The sequence below is a fragment of the Bombus bifarius genome, unplaced genomic scaffold (genome assembly GCF_011952205.1).
Source record: "Bombus bifarius isolate JDL3187 unplaced genomic scaffold, Bbif_JDL3187 scf7180000007966, whole genome shotgun sequence".
NCBI classification, from domain to species: domain Eukaryota; kingdom Metazoa; phylum Arthropoda; class Insecta; order Hymenoptera; family Apidae; genus Bombus; species Bombus bifarius.
In genome coordinates this window covers 3,664,036-3,686,936 of record NW_022884352.1, presented here as the reverse complement: position 1 = coordinate 3,686,936, position 22,901 = coordinate 3,664,036, and the positions used below count along the sequence as shown (strand labels likewise).

The 22,901-nt window shown below is 38.1% G+C and overlaps 1 protein-coding gene across 1 annotated transcript; it reads right to left on the bottom strand.

Annotated features, from left to right (window-relative positions):
- Window positions 1-19,171: 19,171 nt before the first annotated feature.
- LOC117204622 (zinc finger BED domain-containing protein 1) lies at window positions 19,172-21,245 on the bottom strand. The gene is made up of 2 exons (XM_033442167.1): window positions 19,499-21,245; window positions 19,172-19,406 (listed from the first exon to the last, which is right to left on the bottom strand). Exons 1-2 carry the CDS (start codon window positions 21,136-21,138, stop codon window positions 19,172-19,174), a joined length of 1,875 nt encoding a protein of 624 aa, XP_033298058.1. The 5' UTR covers window positions 21,139-21,245.
- Window positions 21,246-22,901: the final 1,656 nt, after the last annotated feature.

The following is a 22,901-nucleotide window of genomic DNA, read 5'->3' as shown; positions in this document are numbered from 1 at the left end:
TCAAACAGGGCATATGTTCGTATGAACTTTTTTTATTGCTTTCATGTGCAGAATCCACCGCCGAAACGGTTCCTCGATGATGCAGGACACCCTGTAATTAAGGTTTTCAATATTGTATCGTCAATATCGTATACATATGTACATTGATCGCCTAGTTTAGAGGGTCTCTTACGTATGATCGTGTTGATAAATAAATATCGTCTTCTTCAGCGGAGAAATGAAGAATATTCTCATAAAGAAGATGTACAAGGTAATGTTTGATTAAAATAATAGAAAAAGATAAAATGGAAAATTTTCAAAATGAGTACAAGACGATAAGAAGAGTCGTACCCACGACAATTTCACATTTGATAAATCAAAGAGTATTAATTGATAAAAATACAATTGCAACGAAAAGTTCTACTCCAGAAAAGAAAAGAAAAATGAAGAGAAGGCATTTCTCAAAATAGAATTAAAGAAAGATTAAAAAGCTACTAATCGAGACAAATTAATATATAATTTCTAATTCTCAACAACCCTTAAAATTTTCTTACCTGCAGATTCTTTGAAACTCGCGGTATAAGACACGACCGGGATAAAGGGTACATTAAATGACCGTGCGAATATATAATTAAAGCAATTTCTTCAATTACTATGATCTTTCCGGGCTCGTGAATTATCGTTCTCTGTGTGCAGTCGCACATTTTGGCGTAAACCCTTCTTCCCGCTTATCAACGAACGATCAATAAGACGGCTCGGACTAATGTGCTCAAATTATTGATCTTGTACTTATCTGGAGGTCGTTACAAAGTAGAAAGGAGTAACTGATCCCGATTACGATTTCTCCTCTCAATGCCATGAAAAACGTCGACACTTTCACAAAGCGGCGTGTGCAGCTGTTGAGAGAGGAACTCCCCGTATCTGGAAATGGTGGATAAATGCCGACAGGGTGAGGCTGTTCCTCCGTGTCCACGTGCCACCTCCTATTTCCTCGATTATCGCCGCAATTATCTGAAACTTTGTATACGTGTCTTCGCAATTACCAGAATATATGTATATCGGTCAATTGCAACCGAGAAGCACGTGTTACTTATTATATAAACGTATTATGCGTGTAGGAAATATTAAAAAGTGAAACAGCGTGTGAATATATATCAAGAGTGACAATTTCACTTTAAAATACGATTTCACCAAAGTTACTGTCGAATATTATATATTAACTTGAAATAGTTTATACGTGCGTGCACGTTTATGCGCGTTTCGCATTAACGTCTGCGTTTGGGGACAAGGGATATTATCCTTGTCCTTTCCATTCCTTATTCAAATTCCATTCTTAAACTGTACGAAGCAGTAACGTAATATATAGTTATAATTCTCCAAAATCAAAGATTTTATTCGATTGAATTATCTCGTAGGAAATTTGAAAATGTATAAAAGTATAGGTAAGGAATATACAGGGTGGTTGGTAACTGGCGGTACAAGCGGAAAGGGGGTGATTCTAGGCGAAAAAAGAAGTCGAAAATATAGAATAAAAATTTTTCGTTCGAGGCTTTGTTTTCGAGAAAATCGACTTTAAATTTTCGCTGGGTACGCGTGCGATACGTTATAACGGATCTCACTGTAGATCGTTGTCTCGATGGAAAAATTAAAAAAAAAATTTAAAAAAAATTTTTATTCTATATTTTCGACTTCTTTTTTCGCATAGAATCACCCCCTTTCCGCTTTTACCACCAGTTACCAACCACCCTGTATATGTAATACGTAGAAACGTATAAAACATCTCAAATATTCATTTATATAATTCGTTATAATATTCAACGAGCGAAACAAATCGTCATTAATGTGAATTTCAGTTATTTCCATAGAATTTCCATAGAAACCCATAGCCTGATAACGACGGACGAAAGGAAAATAAAATACTCGCGCACTATTTTTACATTAATAGTCGAGCCGAAAATGGAATTACATAACAGAATCATTAACAAATCTTGCAACGTTTCTTCCCTTACAAATTACCCTTGTCTCGATTTGGAAAGGCAGCAGCATCGAGTTCATCACGATTCCTTTGTTCATTATCGGCATCATTATGAAACATTGTTCGTACGGTCTTTTCATCATAAAGGGCACACGATCGATGCCATACCGAAGGAGAAACCGAGCCCGAAGCTGGCATTTGCGTTTCAATTGCCGCATCGAAGCTTTAAACCGACAATTTATGCGAATAATGCCTGGAAATTGTTGAAACAACGAGGCAGACACCGCGATCAAAGAGAAAACGCCAGCTCGCAGCGACCAACTCGCGTGCATCGTGAACGAAACCTGCCTCGCGTAACAACACAATCGATCTCCTTTAAAAAACCACCGGAGGAACGGCTTAAAAAGGTATAAAAGCGTCTCTGTAAGAAAGTTGCAACCGATCGAGATGTCAGCCTCTTTGATTTTAATTGTCTAATCCACGCGCTTTAACTATTTGCGTATTTCAGCTGCGAGAGGAATATTAACGTTGTATTATAATGTATAACAATAGCGTTGTATTTACGCAAATAATTAGTTTAATAGCGTAAGAGTTAGATGTTCTAAATGTGGGAGAATTTATGAATGACGAGCGTTATTAACATCACAGTCGAAAATCAAGATTCAGAAACATACACATAGCTCTATACGAAAGCATCTCAACGCTTATTATTTTTTATACTTTTTATGAATTATATTGTATACGTGTTATACAAAATATTTTGCAAACATACGCTCTAACGAGAACCATAGAAACTATAACATATTTAGTACAAATATTAAATGCAAGTTGAACAACCAAATATTCGTTATTAATAATCTCATATAAAATTCTCCTGTATGTCTGTAACAAATGAAACTCTGATTAGTTTCAACTTTGACCAGTATAATGATAACGATGTTAACGAAATTTTATACACGTCATGTATACATAACGGTTTGCTACGATAGGCGTTGGAATAGCTTGTAGTTGGAATAGCCACTGTAGAGAGGAACGACTTTAGGATCGAAGATTAGCATTAACTTTAGAGTTAGAACGATAGGAACAACCATCGTCGAGAGTATCAAAGGTATCGAATTCTTGGAGTTTTCGATGTTTCCAAACGACCTAATAAAACACTCGTTCGTCATACATACTCGAGCGTTTGACGGCGACTAACGCGAAAAGAAATCGTTATTACGAGTAACAGTGCTCGTTCTGTTCTTTTACGCGTGTTATTGCTGGCTAAGACGCGCAACCGCGCAATGATTGGTCGCCGATGGAAGACCATAAGCTTCCAGGAATCAGCGCGGTCTCTCGTAGCCATCTCGTGCCGGTTTTGGTCGAGTCGGCGGCGAGGTAAGTCCAAAAACGAGCGGAGCCAGCCCAATCGAGAAACTGAAATATCTGATCCGGATGATTCTTTCGCGGGCCCCGTTTCTTTTCTCTTCGATACGCACTCGTCGCCGCGTATTCGCAGCTGTACGCCATTTACGGGCTTACGGTGGCACGCCGTGCCTTTTTTTCCCCCCTTCCGTTTGGTACAACGCGTCCCCCCTTCAACAACAGCGACAATCTTTACTTCGTTCAACTTTATGCTTTTATGGCTTCTCGTTCGGTGCGATATTCCTCGTATTTGGGAATTTCTTAAGCTGTTAATGCGCTTCTGTGTCGCGTGTACCATCTCTGGTACACGCTGAGCTTCTCTCCGAGTCATCGACATCTCTGATGAATGTAAAACAGAGAATGGTGTCTAGGATGTGTTATTAACTAGAAAGGAACGACTAAAGGTAGATAGAGTCGTTTAAAAATGTTGACATTTTCTACCAATTAAGTATTATCTTGTAACAGGATTAGGATAAACGTACAAATTATTGTCACAATTGTGTTACGAGATACTATTCTGGCAAGATAATGCGTCTTCATATTAATCTAATTTCCCATTAAAATATAACGTTCTTCGCTAGATTGTAGTAACGAAAAGACAATTCTGATCTACTGGCGGTTGGCTGCAGCTTTTCCTAAACGAAAACAAACGCGAAGTAAAATTTTGATGTAAAACAACGAAAGTGGAGTAAACGTTGGATGAATCTACAGACATTGCGGGGAAAATTAATCGATGTTCGCCGCTGAAATATATCTCATCCAAAATATCCCTACGGGCCCAAGGCTTACCGCATTCCTGTCACGAAAATATCCTTGCAAATCATTAATCAAACACTGGAAAAAGCATCAGATGATAAAGTATCTTCGTTTACACCTTACAACCGCGATACGAGTAACGTATTCTTCAGTCAAAAAGTTCATAACGACCAATCGATAACTCTTCCGAGGAAGAAAAGGAAAAGAAACGAAAGGAACAAAACCTTTCCGCGACCCAAGACTTTCTACCGAATTAACATCGATTTCAGGATTGTAATGAAGCACGATTAATTGATAACTGCGAAGAAAAAAAGAAACCATAAGTTTATAAGCATCGGAACGTGCAAACAAATCGAAACTCGAGCTGATCGTTCCAAAGCGATAAAGTTGTGGCGTAAAGGGGAACAAGCAAAGAAAAATGGGAGGTGTTTAATGGTTAATTGGATATAAGCAGGAACGAAAGACGAAGAAACGTTAGCCAGTCAGCTGGACGGTAACACGGTTAAATAACTGGGTCGATGTCGCGCGAATCCGATTTCGATCGGATCCGATCGTGCCACGAAATCGCGAAAATGGATTTTCGTTTAAGACTGCGAACATCATGCAGCATATTGTTCATGATGTTCGATAAACGCTGTTGAATCGTGTATGGAACTATACTACGTCATATCTCATTGATGGAATACAGGAAATAGTTTGGATAAATATTTGAAGAAATTAACGAGAAATATACAAAGTATATTTATGTCAACTTATTCATAAAACCATGTAAAAATACTAATTTTATAAGACAAAATTATACGTAGTAAAAATAACGTACCGTATATACTTCAGAATAAATTACCGTTACCAAGATGATAAATATTACTATATGGTATACGAAACTTACCAAGTTTCAGGACATTCTTACACGAAATTATCAATTTTAAATTTTCCTGTCCGCATTACTGTCATCGTCGCAACTTCAACAGAAACAAAATTGTCCTCCAATCATCATCACGATACCCCACAGAACGTAAACTCTTTCCAAACACGCCAAAAGCGACGGCGTGACGCTTCAAGAATACTTATCTCGAAAAAGACTTTCCTCTTAGCCCGGAGGTGTAAAGTAACGCTTATAAATTTTCCAAAAGGACTTTCGAATCTGCTTATACATCAGCCGTACGCTACAGCTTCGAATAAAAGGGAGCTTATCTGACCCGGAAACGTTTCGTTTCGTAATCACAGGAGAAGCGGACGCTGTTTCACGGACGCATGCCGAAATGGAGCGAGAGAGTGAGTAATTGTGGCGTACGCGATTACCTGTGCGAGAGAGCGATCCGCGTGGCAAGGCACCTGTTGATATTTCCAAAGTTTCCGCGAGCAGAGACAGAGGGACCTGTTTCGCGTCACGCTCCAATAAACCTCGTCGATAGCAGACGTTCGTTACGAGAGCTACAGCGAATTGCTCACTACCAGAATCATATATTATACGACGCTCGATTTGTCCAAGATAGCACACTCCAATGAGTTTCCGATACGCACGAAACTTTGCATTTGCTATTTTTTGGTACACTATTTTTTTTTTTTTTTTTATTTTGCTCAAGCCCCTTGACCTTATGATCATCTGTAACAAGCACAGCTAACTAATGATTCTATAGAATAATCGTATACGACGGTTCGTAAGAGTATCGGAGCATTTAATATAGAAAAATTATTATAAACACGTTATGCGTATTATGAAAAATTTTTAGAAATTTTATTAACGTTTATTCTCGTTTATGTGGTTTTGTGTCGTTGTTATGCCTTCGCATTTCGTGGTTGTAAAAATTCTCGATCGACGAACGACATTGTTTAACAGGCTAAAGTATAGTTTTCACGTAACAACCCTATTTATGACGACATATTATCCTGCAACATCTAGCCTCGAATCGAAGGCAACGCCGTGAGTTATCTTCCATATATTTCGATCGAGTATAGCGATTAAAAATTATGAAGCGGTTAAACAAAGCTCGTATCCTTGAGACCGACGCAATTTACCGCTGTTAAAATCGAGTTGATCGCGAGCTGTACCTATCGTATGCAGAGACAACATCGAACGACAGAAAGGAAGGAAACGTGGGTCGTGTAAAACGGAAATGGAATCCACGAGGTATTATCTGTACCATCGTCTGCTTCATTGGACAACCTGAATATGCATAGCGTTCTGTCGAGTACCGAGAGCCCATAAAAAATACGCTCAGACAACCATCTATTTAATTAGATGCAAGTATACATTTCGCAGGTGTGCTCCTATACTATCTCGCTATACTTTGCTCGAACCGTGCGACATCGAACTGATCGACCGTGTGAACCGATCTATAGCCACGATGGCCACGACAGAACTTTATTATTACCCGTATAAGTGTTAAAAACAACTGGAATTTCATATCGTGGAGATACTATGTGGTGGTTTAATTTAAAGTACCGATGGATTATTATATGAGTACTTAATTGATTCAGAATTACTATAAATTGTCGATTCGTTAATTTCTTAACATATCGTAATGATCAAATAACGCGTAATCTCACGCAACGACATTCCGACGAGACGTATACATTATCGCATAATGATTCACTCTCGTTTCAATATTCTTTTCTACGCTGAATTCTATCGCGTCTGATATTGGTCTGGCAATTAAGTGATCGCGGATTTTGTCATTACCACCTAATGACAATATACGCAATCACTTAGTTGCCAGTATATCATAATATCGAACAATTCTATTGTAAGATCTACTGTACGTTGAGTAGTAGCAGCTCAAGCGGAAGACACGTGCTAGACACGATCGTTTGGAAGCAACCGACAAACGGTAAAAAGAAACCGTGTACTACACCGCGGAATGCACGTGTTGTGTCGCAGCAAAAATTAAACTGAAAATACTTCAGAAGTTCCCGCATACCTAGACGCAACAAGTGTCAACCGAAGTTATTTTTAAATTTCTTGACGAGTTTCTAAAAGTCGAGGGTGACTTTTCTCACGCACGTGCAACAAAAGGCAACCCCAATTCCTTCTCCTTCAGCTATACACCTGTATTCTTCCGTTGTTAACAGGCTCGTAGTGTTCCTTCGATATCCGTTTTTCAAGCTGATTATTCAAAACGAATGGGTGTTACGAATGCAAGAGCCGATGGAGCCTAAACGCTTATTCGAATAGCCGCTAAGCATGTTTTCGTGTTTGCGATAAAGTAGGGTTGAATAGTTAATCGTTCGAATATCTTATTTACTTGAATACCCTGAGAAATGATCTAACGAACGTACCGTGTCCATCGACAGTTTCAGAAAGTTTCTTAAGTTTAAGAAAAGTACAAAAGAATCGTCGATTTTTCGCCGTGATGATACACTTTTTCCCAAGACATAAAAAATCTTTGCTGCTTGTTGGAAAGAAGAATGACGTTGGAACATAAAAATTGAAGCATCGTTCGCAGCTGCGTTTAAGCGAATTAATCGAATCGATGTTTATCTAGTTACTGAAAATTATCGCGTAACTATCGTTAAAAAAATACTTATTACACGTGGTAAGTGGTGTCTCATTGGCAAACACGCTATTATTATGTTTAAAAGGCCGTAGGGTAGAATAATTGTGAAAATAGCCATATGAAAAATGACGAGATCGTTTAATTTTTTCGATGGGGTCACTTAAAAAAGATAAGAAATTCGATCTTGGTGAAAGCGTGCCTGCAAGGATTGAGACAAACGACTTCGAAATAACCTGCGTCTATACGTATACACGGCATTGTGAAAATGTTTTAGACCACCTGCTACAAGATAAATTTTTATTACCTCGCGAACGAATTTAATGCTACAAGGTATCGTTTTACCTCTTTATTATGACCGGACAATATATAATGCGAACATATCTAGTTGTCTGTGTGAGATATCGATCGCTGTTAAAGATCGATCGTTTTATCGGAATTACATAAAACCAACTTTCTTATAATTTTCGCAGTATATTCATATTACCTTATTAAGTGGCCATTAAACAAATCAAGTTTCTCTTATCTCTTCTTTTTCTTCTTTTAAATAATCGTACTTAAATTCAATAACAAATTAAATTTCTACTTTGTAGCAGCAGACTTATTAAAATTTCCTCCTTGCAATTATTTTAAAACTTCGTTTACCGATCTGTTAAAAAATTCTGCTTTCGGTGTCGCTATATTCGTCCGCTTCGATATTTTCCTCATATTTTGTACCAAGCTGTGTAATCTCGTCCAAGTAGACATTTTTTTCGATTTTTCTATAAAACTATAACTAAACGATTCTTGCGAAACTGAACAGACAATGCAAAGAATAAATACGAATGAACGAATAAAGAAACGTTGACGAGGATGCGCGACTTGGAACAGTGACATAAAGCCAAACCCTAAGGAGACAGAGAGATCGAAAACGTGGAGTTGGAACTAAAAGAAAGGGACAGTAAATCGAGCGGAACGAAGGGAGCAAAACAAGAGAGGGAGATGGGAAGAAACAAAGTAACGCGAACACGAAAGAGGAAAGCGATGTAACGAAGAATCAGAGCAAGTCGCGAAGAAGTAAAACACGAGGAACAAGAAGCAAGAGCAGAACGAGCGAGAGAGAAGAAAAATAAGAGGCAGAGAGACGCAGGAGATAGAGGAGGACGTATAAAAAGCAAAGGAAGAAAAGAGTACGCGAAATACAGGACAAGAGAAAGAAGCAGAAGAAGTCAGAGAGAGAGAGAGAAATTGCAAAGAAGCTCGCTTCGTGCATAATGCAGAAGAAGAAAGTAAATGTAAGGATGAGGAAGGAGGAGAGGACGAGGGAGAAGGACGAAGAAGAAGGAGGAGCAGAGCACGAGCCATGCGGCTCCCGCACCATCTGTTGCACCGTTTCGCTGCACGCCGAAGACGGTACCCGGTACACGCTCAGACTTCGTGGGGACACCATATGCTCTCTCTCTGTTGCATCGGTCTACCTACAGCCGTTCCGATGCAGACATACCTCGCATATGTAATGTTCTACCGGTTTTCTCAATCACACCGTTTCATCATGATTTCCGTAAGCCGTGTGCCGTGTGCCACGTACCCTGCACCGTACATGCCCCTCTCAGTTTTATCGCACCCTCTTCACCGGCTCTCTCCTCAAGAAACATTTTCATCGCGGAATTTCTAACGTGCTTTACGGTCGACTACCGTTTACGCGAATTTATCGAAAGAAATTTAGTGCGAAGAATTAGGTATTAAGAACATAATACATCACGTTTCTTCGATGTCTTTTACGAAAGGTCAACGTATTTGATTAATTCTACATCGAACTATCCATGTGATGATTTAACCTAAAGAAGATATCGATAATACTGATTACGAGTGATATTAATTAAAGGAAGATTATAGTTTCGTGTAGTAGAAAATACAGGATAAAATGTGTCTAAAATGATACGATTTTTCCGACTCTCTGCAACATCGTGCTCGTTCGTTCGATCATTAATACGAGTAAAATTGTACGTGTTTATATATTATAATTGACATAACGCTCGACAACAGTCCACATAATAAAGTAAAGTCGGATAAATCAGACATCGAATAAATCTTCGTTGCAATGAAGTTCGTATAAATGAACTCCCACTGTATCCTTCAATTGGACAAATGGTCACGCAAAGATAGGTAGGTTTCTCTTTTACAAGTTAATTCGACGAGATGGCTTTCTCAACAAAGGATAAGGCTTTCTCTGGAACCACGTCAACTTCTATTAATCATGCTACTGTGAACACTTCGATGAATATTCATATATAAAGTATATATATATATATATATATACATATACATGGCAGATCAATGACGTGATAACTGCAGCCAGTTTCGTACAAATGAGCGATGTACCGTTTCGAAAATTATTCGTCCTCCAGATGTATCTTGTTTTGACAGAACCAGTAATTCACAAAATGAAAAGCACCGGGGTTTCTTTTATTGCGAGGGAGAGAAAATGATGGACAGGGCGAAATGCTTGAGACGACGTTTTCGAATTTATGATTCTCTTCTTCTTCGATGATACAACCTTGAACTCGCTATTCGTCTGATTTTTGTACTTTGACGAGATTTCTAAAAACCACTTCTGGAGGATGATAGAAAGTTTATCGATATTCCATATGGAACGTTCCAAAAATTTCATTTTGACGAAAAGTTAAGACTGAGCGAAATGTGCGAAACGAGACGTACGTTCCGTATATTTTTTACACCCGAAAATTTCTTAGCGATTTTTTTCATTGCGAGTTAGTTACCACGCGTAACGCATCGAAGGGTAGTCCTGACGTTAAAACACGATATACAGAAATATGCGAAATACCCGAGGCAAAGCGCTCATTTACATTTCTCTCGTTTCACGCTTATTTAGCGGGCGAAACAAATCTCTACTTTTAGTTCCCATTTCTTCGATCGCATTTATAAAAATATGAAACTGCATATAAACATCCGCAATCTAGTTACATTATCGCGAAGCGTTCTACGCGACAGACGGAGGGAACGATCAGCCGAGGGCGACTGCAACTGTCCCCCGAGGCTAGCACGCGTCGCCACGTGGCCAGGTAACGAAAAAATGAAAGAGGAGCAAGAAAGGTAAAAGCCATCCTCGAGGAACAAACTTATATATGTACTTTTGCGTGCCGGCCTCGTTTCATGCTCCCGATCAGTGAAATAAAATTTGATTCTCAATCGGGCGTGGCATTTTGTTAGGATTACCACCCTTCTGGTATCGCAGGCTCGAATGGTTGCAAGTTTCAACGATGATATATTTTCGCTCAAGGGCGTTTTGATTGCGTTCCTAGGCTTTATTCGATACCCTGATTATGTTTCGTTGATACGCCGCGATGTCATTCGCGGCGTTTCATTTTGATTATATTGAAAGTCTTATATTCCACTAAAACTTGAACAATATCTCGATAAATGCAACGAATGATAAAAAGCTCAGTTTCATAATCATTTAACTGCACGTTTTGAAGAAACGGATTAATAGGATTATTTAAGAATCAAATTACTCGAGTATCGAGTATTTCTTAAGTAATTATTTAAAGAAACGATTTAAACACAGATAACGTTATTCAGTAATTATTACTTTAATTATACTATAATTAGTACTTTGTAGTAATACACGTTTAAGAAACACACAAAATTCTATTACATATTCTATAATTGTGGAAATATTTTGGAAGCAAAAACAGTTTGATATAAACATCTTGTAGCATTTGCCGTTTTATAAAACGAACGAGTAGAAAGAAGATAGGTAAAAGAACACACGTAAATGCAATCACTGATGACAAAGCATCTGTCCCGTATATTGGTTCTAAAACCATATATCTATCCCCATATAGTCTGTCACGTGATCTCAGAACGTTTTATATTGCCACTCTGTATTTGCTGTGGGTTATATGCATGGGAACTTTCGAAAAAGCAGATACTCACGCGTTACTTAGCTTGATCGGAACGCGTCACATTCATTTTTATGACAAATATTTGCGCCATTTAATTAAGAACCTAGAAAACTTGCAACTTGTATACCATCCATCTCAATTTATATGTATCGTAACATAAATATTTTCTAGTCTACCATTACTTCTCTAAAAAATTAGACGAAACGCAGGAGCAACTACATAAACATCCACAGTCTGTTTATTACACAAAACGAAGATTTACAAGTTCTTGCAAAAGCAGTTGCAGTTTATCAAACTGTTTAGCAAATGCAACCTTTACCCGAGCGATAGACTCTAACGAAGGGCGAACACAAATCCAGTGAAAATTTTCTCTGTTCGTAGCAACAAAAGAAGTAGTAATAATATCCAAATATATATACAATAGGTGTATAAATAATATATTAACAACTATGGAAGCTCACATAAACATGCTATGGAAGAAGGCGCGATATTTATTTACATCGATAATATTTTCGAATAATATTTCCTACCAATTCGCAAGCTTTCGTGAATGACGACCAGGTAAGCGAGAAAGATGTTGGTCTTGTCCGAACGTTTCAGAGAATACAATTCATACGCATACATGTTACGCATACAACCGTTAGGCAATCGAGCAACGCTGATGGGGCTCCTCTTTGTAGATTCATCCAATTAGGATCTCGGAAAATCGGGCGTGTCTGATCAAAGTGTGAAATTCTGTTTGCCACATGGCACGCGCCCGTAGACAGATTGTTGGCGAGAAATTAGCAAAACTCTTTGTTCCTTTACGGTAAAAACCTTATCGTAAGATCGTAATCGAGTTTCGCAGACGCTATAATTAACTTTGCGATTAATTCGCTCGTAGGAATGCAGAGAACCACACTACCTCTTAAAGGCAGTGTGACTCACTTTCTTGATAACTTGTTAACCTACGAATCGCAGTAACGATCTTCTTCGGTGTTCTTGCATTCTATCTTTGCATTGCAAATGGAACGTAGCTTCAGTATTTTTCAACGATACAGACAATTTTTACGAATACGTGTATCATACAAAACGTGTCATTCGGTGATCTTCTTCTCTGTCTAAATCGATAGAATTGAATACTCTAAATACGATACAATTAAACGGTACTATTAGTAGAGTAGTACAACACTAGCTACAAACAACATTGGTTTTGAGTAAATGTACATCTCAATAGAGAGCTGTTCGCAGACTTCCGAGCAACGACGTCGAACATGAATCTTCCTTTATTTCGTGGCGATCCAATTAATGCGCCACATGACGTTTCCGACGAGCGGAAATCGGTGAAGGGGCCGCTGGCCAGAGAGAAACGAGCAAGAGAGGGCACACGGCCAGACGTCGGACTCCTGCAGGGTCTAAGTTAATTGTTAATCGGTAATCCAGCTCGATCTATCCGCCACGCTACCGTCCAACCGTCAGCTGGCTCCTGCGATTTTTCGAATCCGAAAAACGTTATCCTTTCCACTTTCAACCGCATGATCGTCACTCTACTATTAAACGTAATGTGCTTCACGAAAGTATTCCGACGCTTACCATAGAGAGCCTCGATGTATTTGAAATTTCATTGCCACTGTCGCGATTATCTTGGTAGAACTGAAAACCTGATCTTAAAAATCTGATCACGAATATAAAAGTTGTAAGATATTTAGTAGAAAATTAGTACATGGCCTGAGTAGCCATCCTAAACACGCAAATACGTGTCAAGAACGATTCCATTAAATATCGAGGCTTACTGATACAGTATGCAACAAAATACATTATTGCAATATCCTTTGAAAGGTAGTTTAGATTTATAGTACCGTGGCTCAACAAAGAGCCACTACGTATTACTTTAATTACGAATTTATCATTAATTCGTACCTTTTGGTAAAATTCTCATTACTGGTTCTTACAAATCGTCCAAAAAAGTCTCTGAATGCTTATTCAACACGGAGTGATCTCCGTTCTATCGTGTTTCAACCAAATTTCCTCGCGAATAACCAAACGTAGTAGCCGAACCAGTGTCGTCGTCGAGAATGAGCTTTTTTGCGAGCACGATGAGCAAAGGAAGAAGAAGAAGCAGCGAGACGTAAGTGCACTCCCATGCAGCCGGTTTTCTGGCGCATAACGCGCGTTCCTCTCCGTGGTTCTCCAGGCGAAAAAGGAAGAGAATTCTCGGTGCGGTGTCTCGGTGTTCGGATTTCATGGTGCCAGGCCAGAAGACAGAGAAAGTCTCAACTCCCGTCGTCGGTGGCGAGAACGTGGTGACAAATTAAAATGGGCGAGAGAGGCAGGTGGTACTATCTCGGTGCTTCGTTTTTAAAGTTATGTATGCCGGGCCAGTTTTCGGTACCATGTGCCGTAAGAAGAGACATTGCAATTCGTATCGTCGCAAAACATAAACTTCTGAAACGCTGTTTCTTTTATTAATGAGTCTTGTCCATACAATGACCAAATGCTCGAATATACGTCGTGAGTGATAGTTCACTTTCCTGCCCCCGAGTCCCGTTCATATCAATCGGAAATATCTCGATCGATATTTGTATGCAATGCCTGACCTCGATAGTTACACAATAATTTATTAAAAAATCATAAATATGTGCATTTAATTTAGTCATTAATAAATTATGTTTTTATTGACCTGCAGTAAGGGAAGAGGAAGCGAGCGGAAGTTGGGATGGGAATGGAAGAGGGAAGAACTGGAAACAATAAAACGGTTCACATGTCTGCAGATATTATTTTAAAGAGGTAGAAGTTTGGAAGGGAACATAAGGGAAAAAGAATATAAAGAAAATACAAATTTAAGAATGATTTTAAGTTAAGAATGTACATGTTTGGGGAATGTGTGGGTGGAAAAAGAAAAGGGATGTGGGGAAGATAAGGATAAGATATATAAAGTCAGTATTAAGCTTGGATAGATATACATACTGGACTACATGGTATTGAAAGAGACGCAGAGAGACAGGATGAGAATTGAGGCAGGACAGAGGGCAATGAAGTTCGAGGAGAAAGTAAAGGAAGAAGAGAGAAGAGAAAAGGAGAGAAGACCGAGCGAGAAGGGTATTCACGAAGAGTGAGCCAATTTGGAGTCGAACAGCTTAGAAGCGAAGGTCAAGAGACAAACGAAAAAGCTAAGGGAAGAGAAAAGCAAATACAAGTCCAATATAACAAGATAAGAGGTGCAAAGTATAATGTGAGGTACAAGCAAATAAGGACAAATATACGGGCGAGATATTTGGAAAAAACTAGGGATGGAAATAATCAACAGCTCACAGCAAGGGTGAGATGTGGTAATATAAAAAGATGGAATAGCTTTTGGCTATGGGCACTGGGAAGAAAGGAAGTGCGAGATTTGCCATGAAGGATAGAGCACGTTGGAGCATATGGTTAGAGTGTTAGAGAATGCAAAGAACTGGGAAGGGGGAACTTCAAAGTGAATGGAAGGGAAAGAGAAGAGGTAATAAAATGGCTGAGGGAAGTGGAGAAAAGAAAGAAGGAGCAAGAGAGAAAAAAGAAAGTCTATTCAAGGGGACAGGTGAAAGGATAATAAGAGAGAAAGAGCAAGAGTGAAGAAATTAGCCCAAGTGGAATAAGTAAAATTATACGCTTATGTATAAGTATAGTCATTAGATTAAGCAAATTTTCAGGGTTGTGGAGCCGAAAATAAAGATATAGTATGTACAAATTACGTCTTTATATAGTTTCTGATATAATAAGCTCCTTTTCAAGATCAAGATATGAGAAAGGTGAGCGAGCAGAAGGTAAAAAGAGAGGAGGAACGTAAATGACAATGAAAGAATAAAGGAAAATGTGGAAGCACGATAAAGAGAAGAAACAAGAAAGATAGATAGAAGATGGTAAACGAAGCAGAAAGATTATTATAGAAGAGAAAGAATTTAAAGAGAAAAGGAAAAGAGTACAAACCTAATCCTGGCAATATGAAACGATACGTAAAGAAACGCAGTGAAATAGGAAGAAAAGAAAAAAGTAGTTACAAAATGGAAAAAAGAAAGGAAGAATGGAAAGGAGAAGTGAAAGGAAGAGTGGAAGTAGAGAAAGCTGCGAGAGAGAAAGAAGGAGAGAGAAAATGGAATCGACGGTGCGTGACCCCCTTGGGAAGGGTCAAGTAACGGAAGTAGAGCTCGGCTCTCGACCCTCGAAAACCAGTGGGTCGCAGGGATGAGCACCAAATTAACCGGCAGTTCAATCCAACTGGCATCCCTCGATATATAGGCATCATCGACATGGATCATCGTTCTGCACCGTCACCATATGTCGTGCAGGTGAAGACACACGGTACGTGCCAATATCGAAAAAACGTGACTAGCAACTACACGCCTTACCCTCTGACTGATCGTGCACCCTCAAAATGGATGGAATGCGACAAATTTCAAAATTACCGAATTAAGATTCTGAATTTGGTTATTGTTCGATAGAAGATTGAGATTAAGATTTTTAGAAATGAATTTATTCAGACTAAAAGAAGATAATCTTTTATTTTCTTAAGGTATTGACATATATATATATATATATATATACGTGGATATCAAAAGATAAAATTGATTATTTATAGAAGAATTTTGGGAATGTTTGTTTATAATATAGTATTCATTGTATTTTTCGAATTAATCTTTTTTATTGAAACGAACCAAATATTTCCAAATTTTTTTTAATTTTATTTATATAGTGGATGAAAGCGACACAGTGAGTTCGTAGAATCGGCCAACGATTAAAGTTTTCGCTAAATCGCTTCCATCCACTATGCGTGCTTTTTCCTTGGAATTCTACATACGTACTTAACGTATATATTGCCATCTTGCTAAAAGTATGTAGAACCAGAATAGCAATATAAAATACAATAATGATATAATTCGAGATACAAAGGAATTCAGCTAAATATGTAACGCGCAAACTAACAAGAAGGGGTGCAATCATTCAAATCGCTTTATCGAACTACAATCCTATTAAGAATGGTCGTTTTTCATTAAAAATCATGATAAATGTTCTCATTCAAATTGACGACAGTATTTTATCGAATTCGATTATTTTATCTTTTCTTCTTGCCAGTTTAAATCGATAAAATTGCAAAAATCAAAAGAAACATTTGTTTGATCAAACATCAAGGTTCCTTAAACTAAAAACACGTTGTAACAAAGTATAAGCAAGGCACAAACAAAATGAAAAAATCAAAAATAACATTACAATACGCGAAACAACTGAACTCGGTTCGGCTTTAACGCCAATGTCGCGTGATGATCCCGAAATGGATTTACACGGATATCGAGGGACAAGCGACGCTCCGGCACCGTCAAAGCAAAAATTTTCCCCAGGGACGATGTTCCCCTTCACTTTTGTCATTAAATGCGCATTACCGCGCTGCTTGCATCGCAATCGACTCGTCCACGTGACTTTTAATCGAATCGATCGATATCGTTACACGCGTGTTTCGTTCCGTACAGACATTTAACGACGCAAAAGTAAAATCGTCTACTAGACAATAGAACTACCTCATCCTCCCCTCTGTCTCTTCAGATCATATTTTCCTCCACTGCAGCCTGTCCTATTGCTATATCGATAATCCTTATTAATCTCTAATTAGCAATCACGGTAGTTAAAATAGTTTCTCTCGTTGTTTATAATCTTCCGCCCGTTTTAGAATGGGAAATAAATTTTATGACAATCAGATGATTATAAAATCGTTGATCAGTGTTTAGATTCCTTCTTCATTTTAGAAAACCTTTACAAAAAACGTAGTATTTTATGGATCAAGATAATCGGAAATTCGAGAGAGCTATGCGAAGCAATCAATTTTTAACGTTATGCGAAATAGAACCTATTCTTTCCACTTTTGTGTAGTGAACAGTTTTTTTATCGTTTAATCACGATAAATATTTTTTTGGTTTATATCTTGACTATAAATCTGTCGTAGGAAATACATATCAACGGTTCTATATGCGCATGTTCTCGTGCAAAAGCTCATCAAATCGAATGTCGGGTGGAAAACCAAACATCAAGATAATTAAAAGTCGCATTTTTCTTTCTTTATCTAAAATAATTGAGGCTTTCTACAATAATGACGCAACTGCATGTATACAGGTGCTCAGCATTACGGAAACACCGTACATCAACGTCACTTTCGACCGATGCCTTTATAACTTTCGACAATGAATATCGTCCAGCTCATATTGTATGCACGCATCAACGATAAACCTGCGAAATCAGCCTAACTGAATTGTTCATTCTTACGTACTATGTCCAAACTAAATTATGTACACGTTTCTTAAAGAAGCTATATAAAATTTGAAACCGTTAAAAGTTATAAATGAAATAATTAAATGAATATATATACTCGTTTTCGATTTAAGATAAATGAGCTCTTCACAAGCTCGTCTAAGAAAGTATGATTCTGTCATTGGTAACTAACAGAGAAACAATTTTTTTCACAGGCTAAGAAAGCCCAGTTCTCTCTCGAATGTTACGATACATAGGAAAAACCAGAGACTTGTACAAAAAGTGCAAAAAAAAGATTGTCATCAAGGCGTTGAGGCGTGAGAAATGATGGGAAATTGTGGTTAAAGTTAACGACGCGAGTATACACATGCAGCAGCAGGGATTGTAAGACAACCAGAGAATATGCGGGTAGCACGATCATTCCTGCGCAACTTTGAGTACAGCCGATTTTATACCTGTACGAGAGCCAGTTGTCGGTGTCTCGGAACGTGCAGCTGACCGTTTTTCATTGCCACCTGTACAGTTCGTCTTCTTTCGTGTATACTTTTCCGTTTTGTGGTCCCATACGGGTGAATTTTAAGAATCAAAGAGAGAATTGCGTTCATTTGCCGCCCGCAGCCGAATAAATTGCATCTCCAAATTGTTCTGACATCGATATCGTCACTGTTGAATTTTTGCAATATGACCGTTTTCGTTTACTTTTACTGGTTGATTGGATACTTTTCGGTAGTCGATCAATGCTTATTTATTTTATTTATATATTTAGAATGATCAACAAAGTACGTCAATTACGAGCTAATTAATTGATAACGTTGAGTGCCGTTTTCATTACTCAAGATCCATCATCTCGCGTTTAATGGTATTCTCAAAAGGAAGATTAATAGGAGCAGGTAGGCAGTTTGAAAAGTGGAAAATAAAACAGGTGCAACGTACAGTCCGGCAGCTAGACTCGTCTCATCTTCGCTGATTTATCGGCGACCAACAAAGTGTATCCTATACTTCACCTGTTGTCCTGACAGCTAACTTCATCCCTGGGCTACACACTTAAAAATTCTGCTTGATAACATACATAAAACAAATTATTTAAATTTATTCAAATTTTCGAGTATTATTAATTTCCTCTTCTAATTAGCTCTTTTAATTTCCTAAATTTATGCGGCAAACTCTTTTAAACTATCGAATATTTTAACGTACGTCTTTTAGAATAAGAAATCATATATTATGTACGAAAAAAGTCTTTCGCGCACACGTGATAGATATATCGCAAATTGTTACTTAAATATCGATAAGCTATCAAAAAGTACGAGCTTATCATTCAACCTTTCGATAATAGCATTTCGATGATACCATCGGCAATACGAGGAAGAAATCGTAAGAAAAAGCAAATTTGTATCGCTATTCTATTTATTTTAGTTCAAACCTACTACAGCGAGCATGTTAGTACGTTCGTCTGACAATCGTACTCTTCGGTCAAATAACATTTTCTGCAGTTTTGAAAATAAGGGATTGTTAGATACAGAGTATGCAGGTGCGCACAAGTAATCGGCTGCAATTTTTGAAAGGTTTGGAAACATCACGTGTCCCGTAGTACTCCACCATGCGATCGGATCGTCTTTTCTGTTAATTATTTTCAAATTTATGTATCTAGAAAAACAAACGAAAAAAGGTTACAAACGTGTATTGTACCACTAAATCGTAAAAAGCTACACGATTTAATTTCTACGTTTGTATATTACCTTTCCAACTCGTGCCTTGATGGACAATTAATAACACAGTTGTCAGGTTTAACGCCCAATTCCTCAACCCTTTTATCAAACGCCGCCCATAAAATATTTGTTTCCACATTTTCATCGTTCGTTTCCGGACTACCAATCGTAGATTCATCAGAATTAGTGTTTTCATCGTTGGAAACGTTTGATTTCGTCAATATATTCTTCACATTTTCGATACATTTCTCGGAATGAAACGCAACGTCCTTGTATCTAGGATCCAAAAACGTGGCGATGGCGTAGCCGACCGACTCTTCCACGTCCTTAAATCGTGCACAGAAACATCTCAACAAACTGTCACGGAACAACGCGCCATCGGCTGACAAATCATCCATATCTTTTAAAGCAGCCTCTATACCATGAACGATAGGTATTATTTTCGAAATTGTCACCTGAAGATCAGAGAACAATTCTTTCGTCGCTTCGTGCAACGGCCGCAAAACTTTGATTATCTCCGAAATTATATTCCATTCAACTTCCGACACGGATGCTACGTCTCCGTCAGGTCTTTCGTATATCTCTGGCGACGTCTCAAAAGTTGCTTCCCATTTAGATAATGCGCCCTTCTCTGCGAAATCTTTCGATAAAACAGGTTTTAATTCGCACATGTGGTTTAGCATTAAATACGCGGAGATCCAAGAATCGGCCGCATCCCCCCATAAGTTCAACATTTTCGAAGAATTTGCAGCAAATCGCTGCGAAGCCGCAACAGCTTCGTTAATTTTAGAATCGCGAACAACGTCTTGGCACTTATTTATCACGTCAAATACAACTTTCGTGTTTTTCATCGCAATCTGTACTACACGGTTCAACGTGTGACCAAAACAAGTGTTATGCATGGCGTACGTCATAGTACAATACGTGTCGTTGTAAGTGACGACGTTTATTTTCGAACAGAATTGCCAGAGTTTACCGATTTCGTCGAGCTCGCGTAATATGGGAACCTTGTCGTCCGTTGATCGAAACGAGATTCTCAATAACTTGTGGTGTTGGACTCTATCGACACAGAAATGGACGCTTGTCGCGAGAATCAAGCCACTGCGCTTCGTATTTTCCTGCAAACTAATCGCAACGTTAACACACGTCGCTTTCGACAAACTTTCCTTGATCTCCGTGCATTTGCGCGCGTACGAGTCTGGCAAGTATTTCGAGATCAAAATACTTCTCTTTGGTATTTTGTATTTTTCGTTCAACGTTCTCACGAAATTTATGAATCCTTTGCCATTGATTATCGAAAACGGAAGCACGTCTTCTGCTATCATTTGTACCAAAGATCGAGTTATCTCGCCTGCTTCTGTGAAATTCGAAGACGATCTTCGCAGCACATCGGACATTTCTGACGGAATTACCGCTCTGTATTTGGTCTCTGACGAACTGGATGCAGTTGTACGAGCTTGTCCCGCTTCTTTCTTACAACTAGACGAGTTCATCTCGAGAACGTCTTTGTGGTGTGTGCGGAAGTGCGACCACAGATTCGTCGTGTTTTTACAATAAGGCACTATGAGATTGCACTTGTTGCACCTGACGATTGCGTTTAATCCATCGTTTTGGTATACTATGGAAAAATGCAGCCAAATGGCACTTCTTTTCGCACGAATCTTAGGCATATTCGATCATCGATGGTAAAACTTTGCCGTAAAACTTGTATCTTGAAATCACTAGCGTTAACAGTTCTTGTTAATATATTTGTTGATATAATTTCTGTATCATTAGTTCTCTGTTCTTTCGTTAGAAATGGTATTACTGGCTCGATGCTGCACGCTTAAAACTCTACTACGAAGATGCTACTAAAGATTAGCGATAAGGTATCGGTAACTTATCGATAATATTATTAAGATATCGATAACACGTATAAAAATAAATGGAAAATTTTGTAGCGTATCCACAAATAGGATTTCAACGCAAGATTAAACGAGTTGGAAAGAAACGTTCGAATAAAAACGTAGCATAACTGTTAAATTCATTTTGCGTTATATTTTAAATGATAAAATACGGTTCTTAAGTACTTTGATAGAATTCGTGTTGCTACTTTAGATAAAGATTATTCCTCATAAATTAGATTAGAAGCATGCTACGAGATGAATGCGAAAATAAATAATTCAGAAAAAAATGTAACTTATCATATTTCGTCCTTGCGCTCATCGTTCGTTGTAAATAAACTATAGATATTTATGCATTTACAAGGACTATTAAAACCACAAACATTCACAGAATACAGGAAAATGCAAAAACATACGAAAAATAACCAAAACATAGAACTTTTTATAATATCCAATAGTTGAAACAAATCTCTGTATTTTTTTCATAAAAGTATATATTTTCATAATAAACATCCTCTGTCTAGCTCTGAAATACTTTATCGAATTCTTATCTATTTTTATAAAGACCTACACACGAGTTCTGCCCACGAAATTCGATCAAAGCGCAATACACAACAAGCGGAGACTAATTTTTTCGTTAACCATTCGATGATCTTATCGATCATCTTTTATGAAAGGAGTAATGAATAGTCGTTTAAAGAATAATTAATCGTGAAGGAGATATCGTTGCTTAAACTCAACGTAGTGGCTTGCGTTTAAAAGAAAAGCGATCGCTTAACAATAATGAAGTCGACGAAAGCGTAAGATCTCGTATGATCATGCTTACACGAGATTAATGTCGCGACCAAACGACGAAAATGCAATTTCTTCGTACAGTAAATCCCATTCGATCATCGTCAGAAAAGCATCCTTTATCGATTCGATCGCCGATGCGGCCTGTACGAAACTTATACTCACGCACGGCACACGATATAGAGATACGGAGGAAGTCAGAAATTGGCGACACAACCCCGATGTGCAGGCAGCAGCACGAGTGTGCCTTGAACTGGGCCAAGTGTATGATAATAAATAATTCGCACGCCTCACTCGATCCGGTTTAACGCAGGCTCGTCCTGTTATAGGTGTATACAGGGTGTTTCAAAAAATTGCTAACAATCGTTCGTTATAGCGCAGCCTATTAAACGTCTATGAAATGGATGCATGGAAACAGAAATTTATTCGCGAACATTCGTCGTGACGCGTATTAATTTACGATTATCTGAATATGAATAGGATATTTGAATCGAGTTAAACGGCTTACCCGGTAATTCGTAAAATTCGATTACCAACAATTTTTGTCTCGTTGTTAGTGTCGCGATAAATATTAAAATATATCGTGTACTTATTTAAAGATAAGATGTTTGTTCAACTAAACAGACGATGCGTCGCTTTCTCATTTTTAATGTTTCCTTTCCGCTGAACCTCAAGCACCCCATATTTTCTCCTTTCTTCTCTGTTCTTTTATTAAAAACTAACACTGTCTCGTAACGTACATAAGTTCGATAATTTCG

Bases quoted from the DNA above. Each gene is read 5' to 3' on its own strand.
- LOC117204622 (XM_033442167.1), bottom strand. From the start codon at position 21,138: ATGCCTAAGATTCGTGCGAAAAGAAGTGCCATTTGGCTGCATTTTTCC. The intron at 19,407-19,498 runs GTAATATACAAA...TTGTTTTTCTAG, and splicing joins TCAAGGCACGAGTTGGAAAG to ATACATAAATTTGAAAATAA.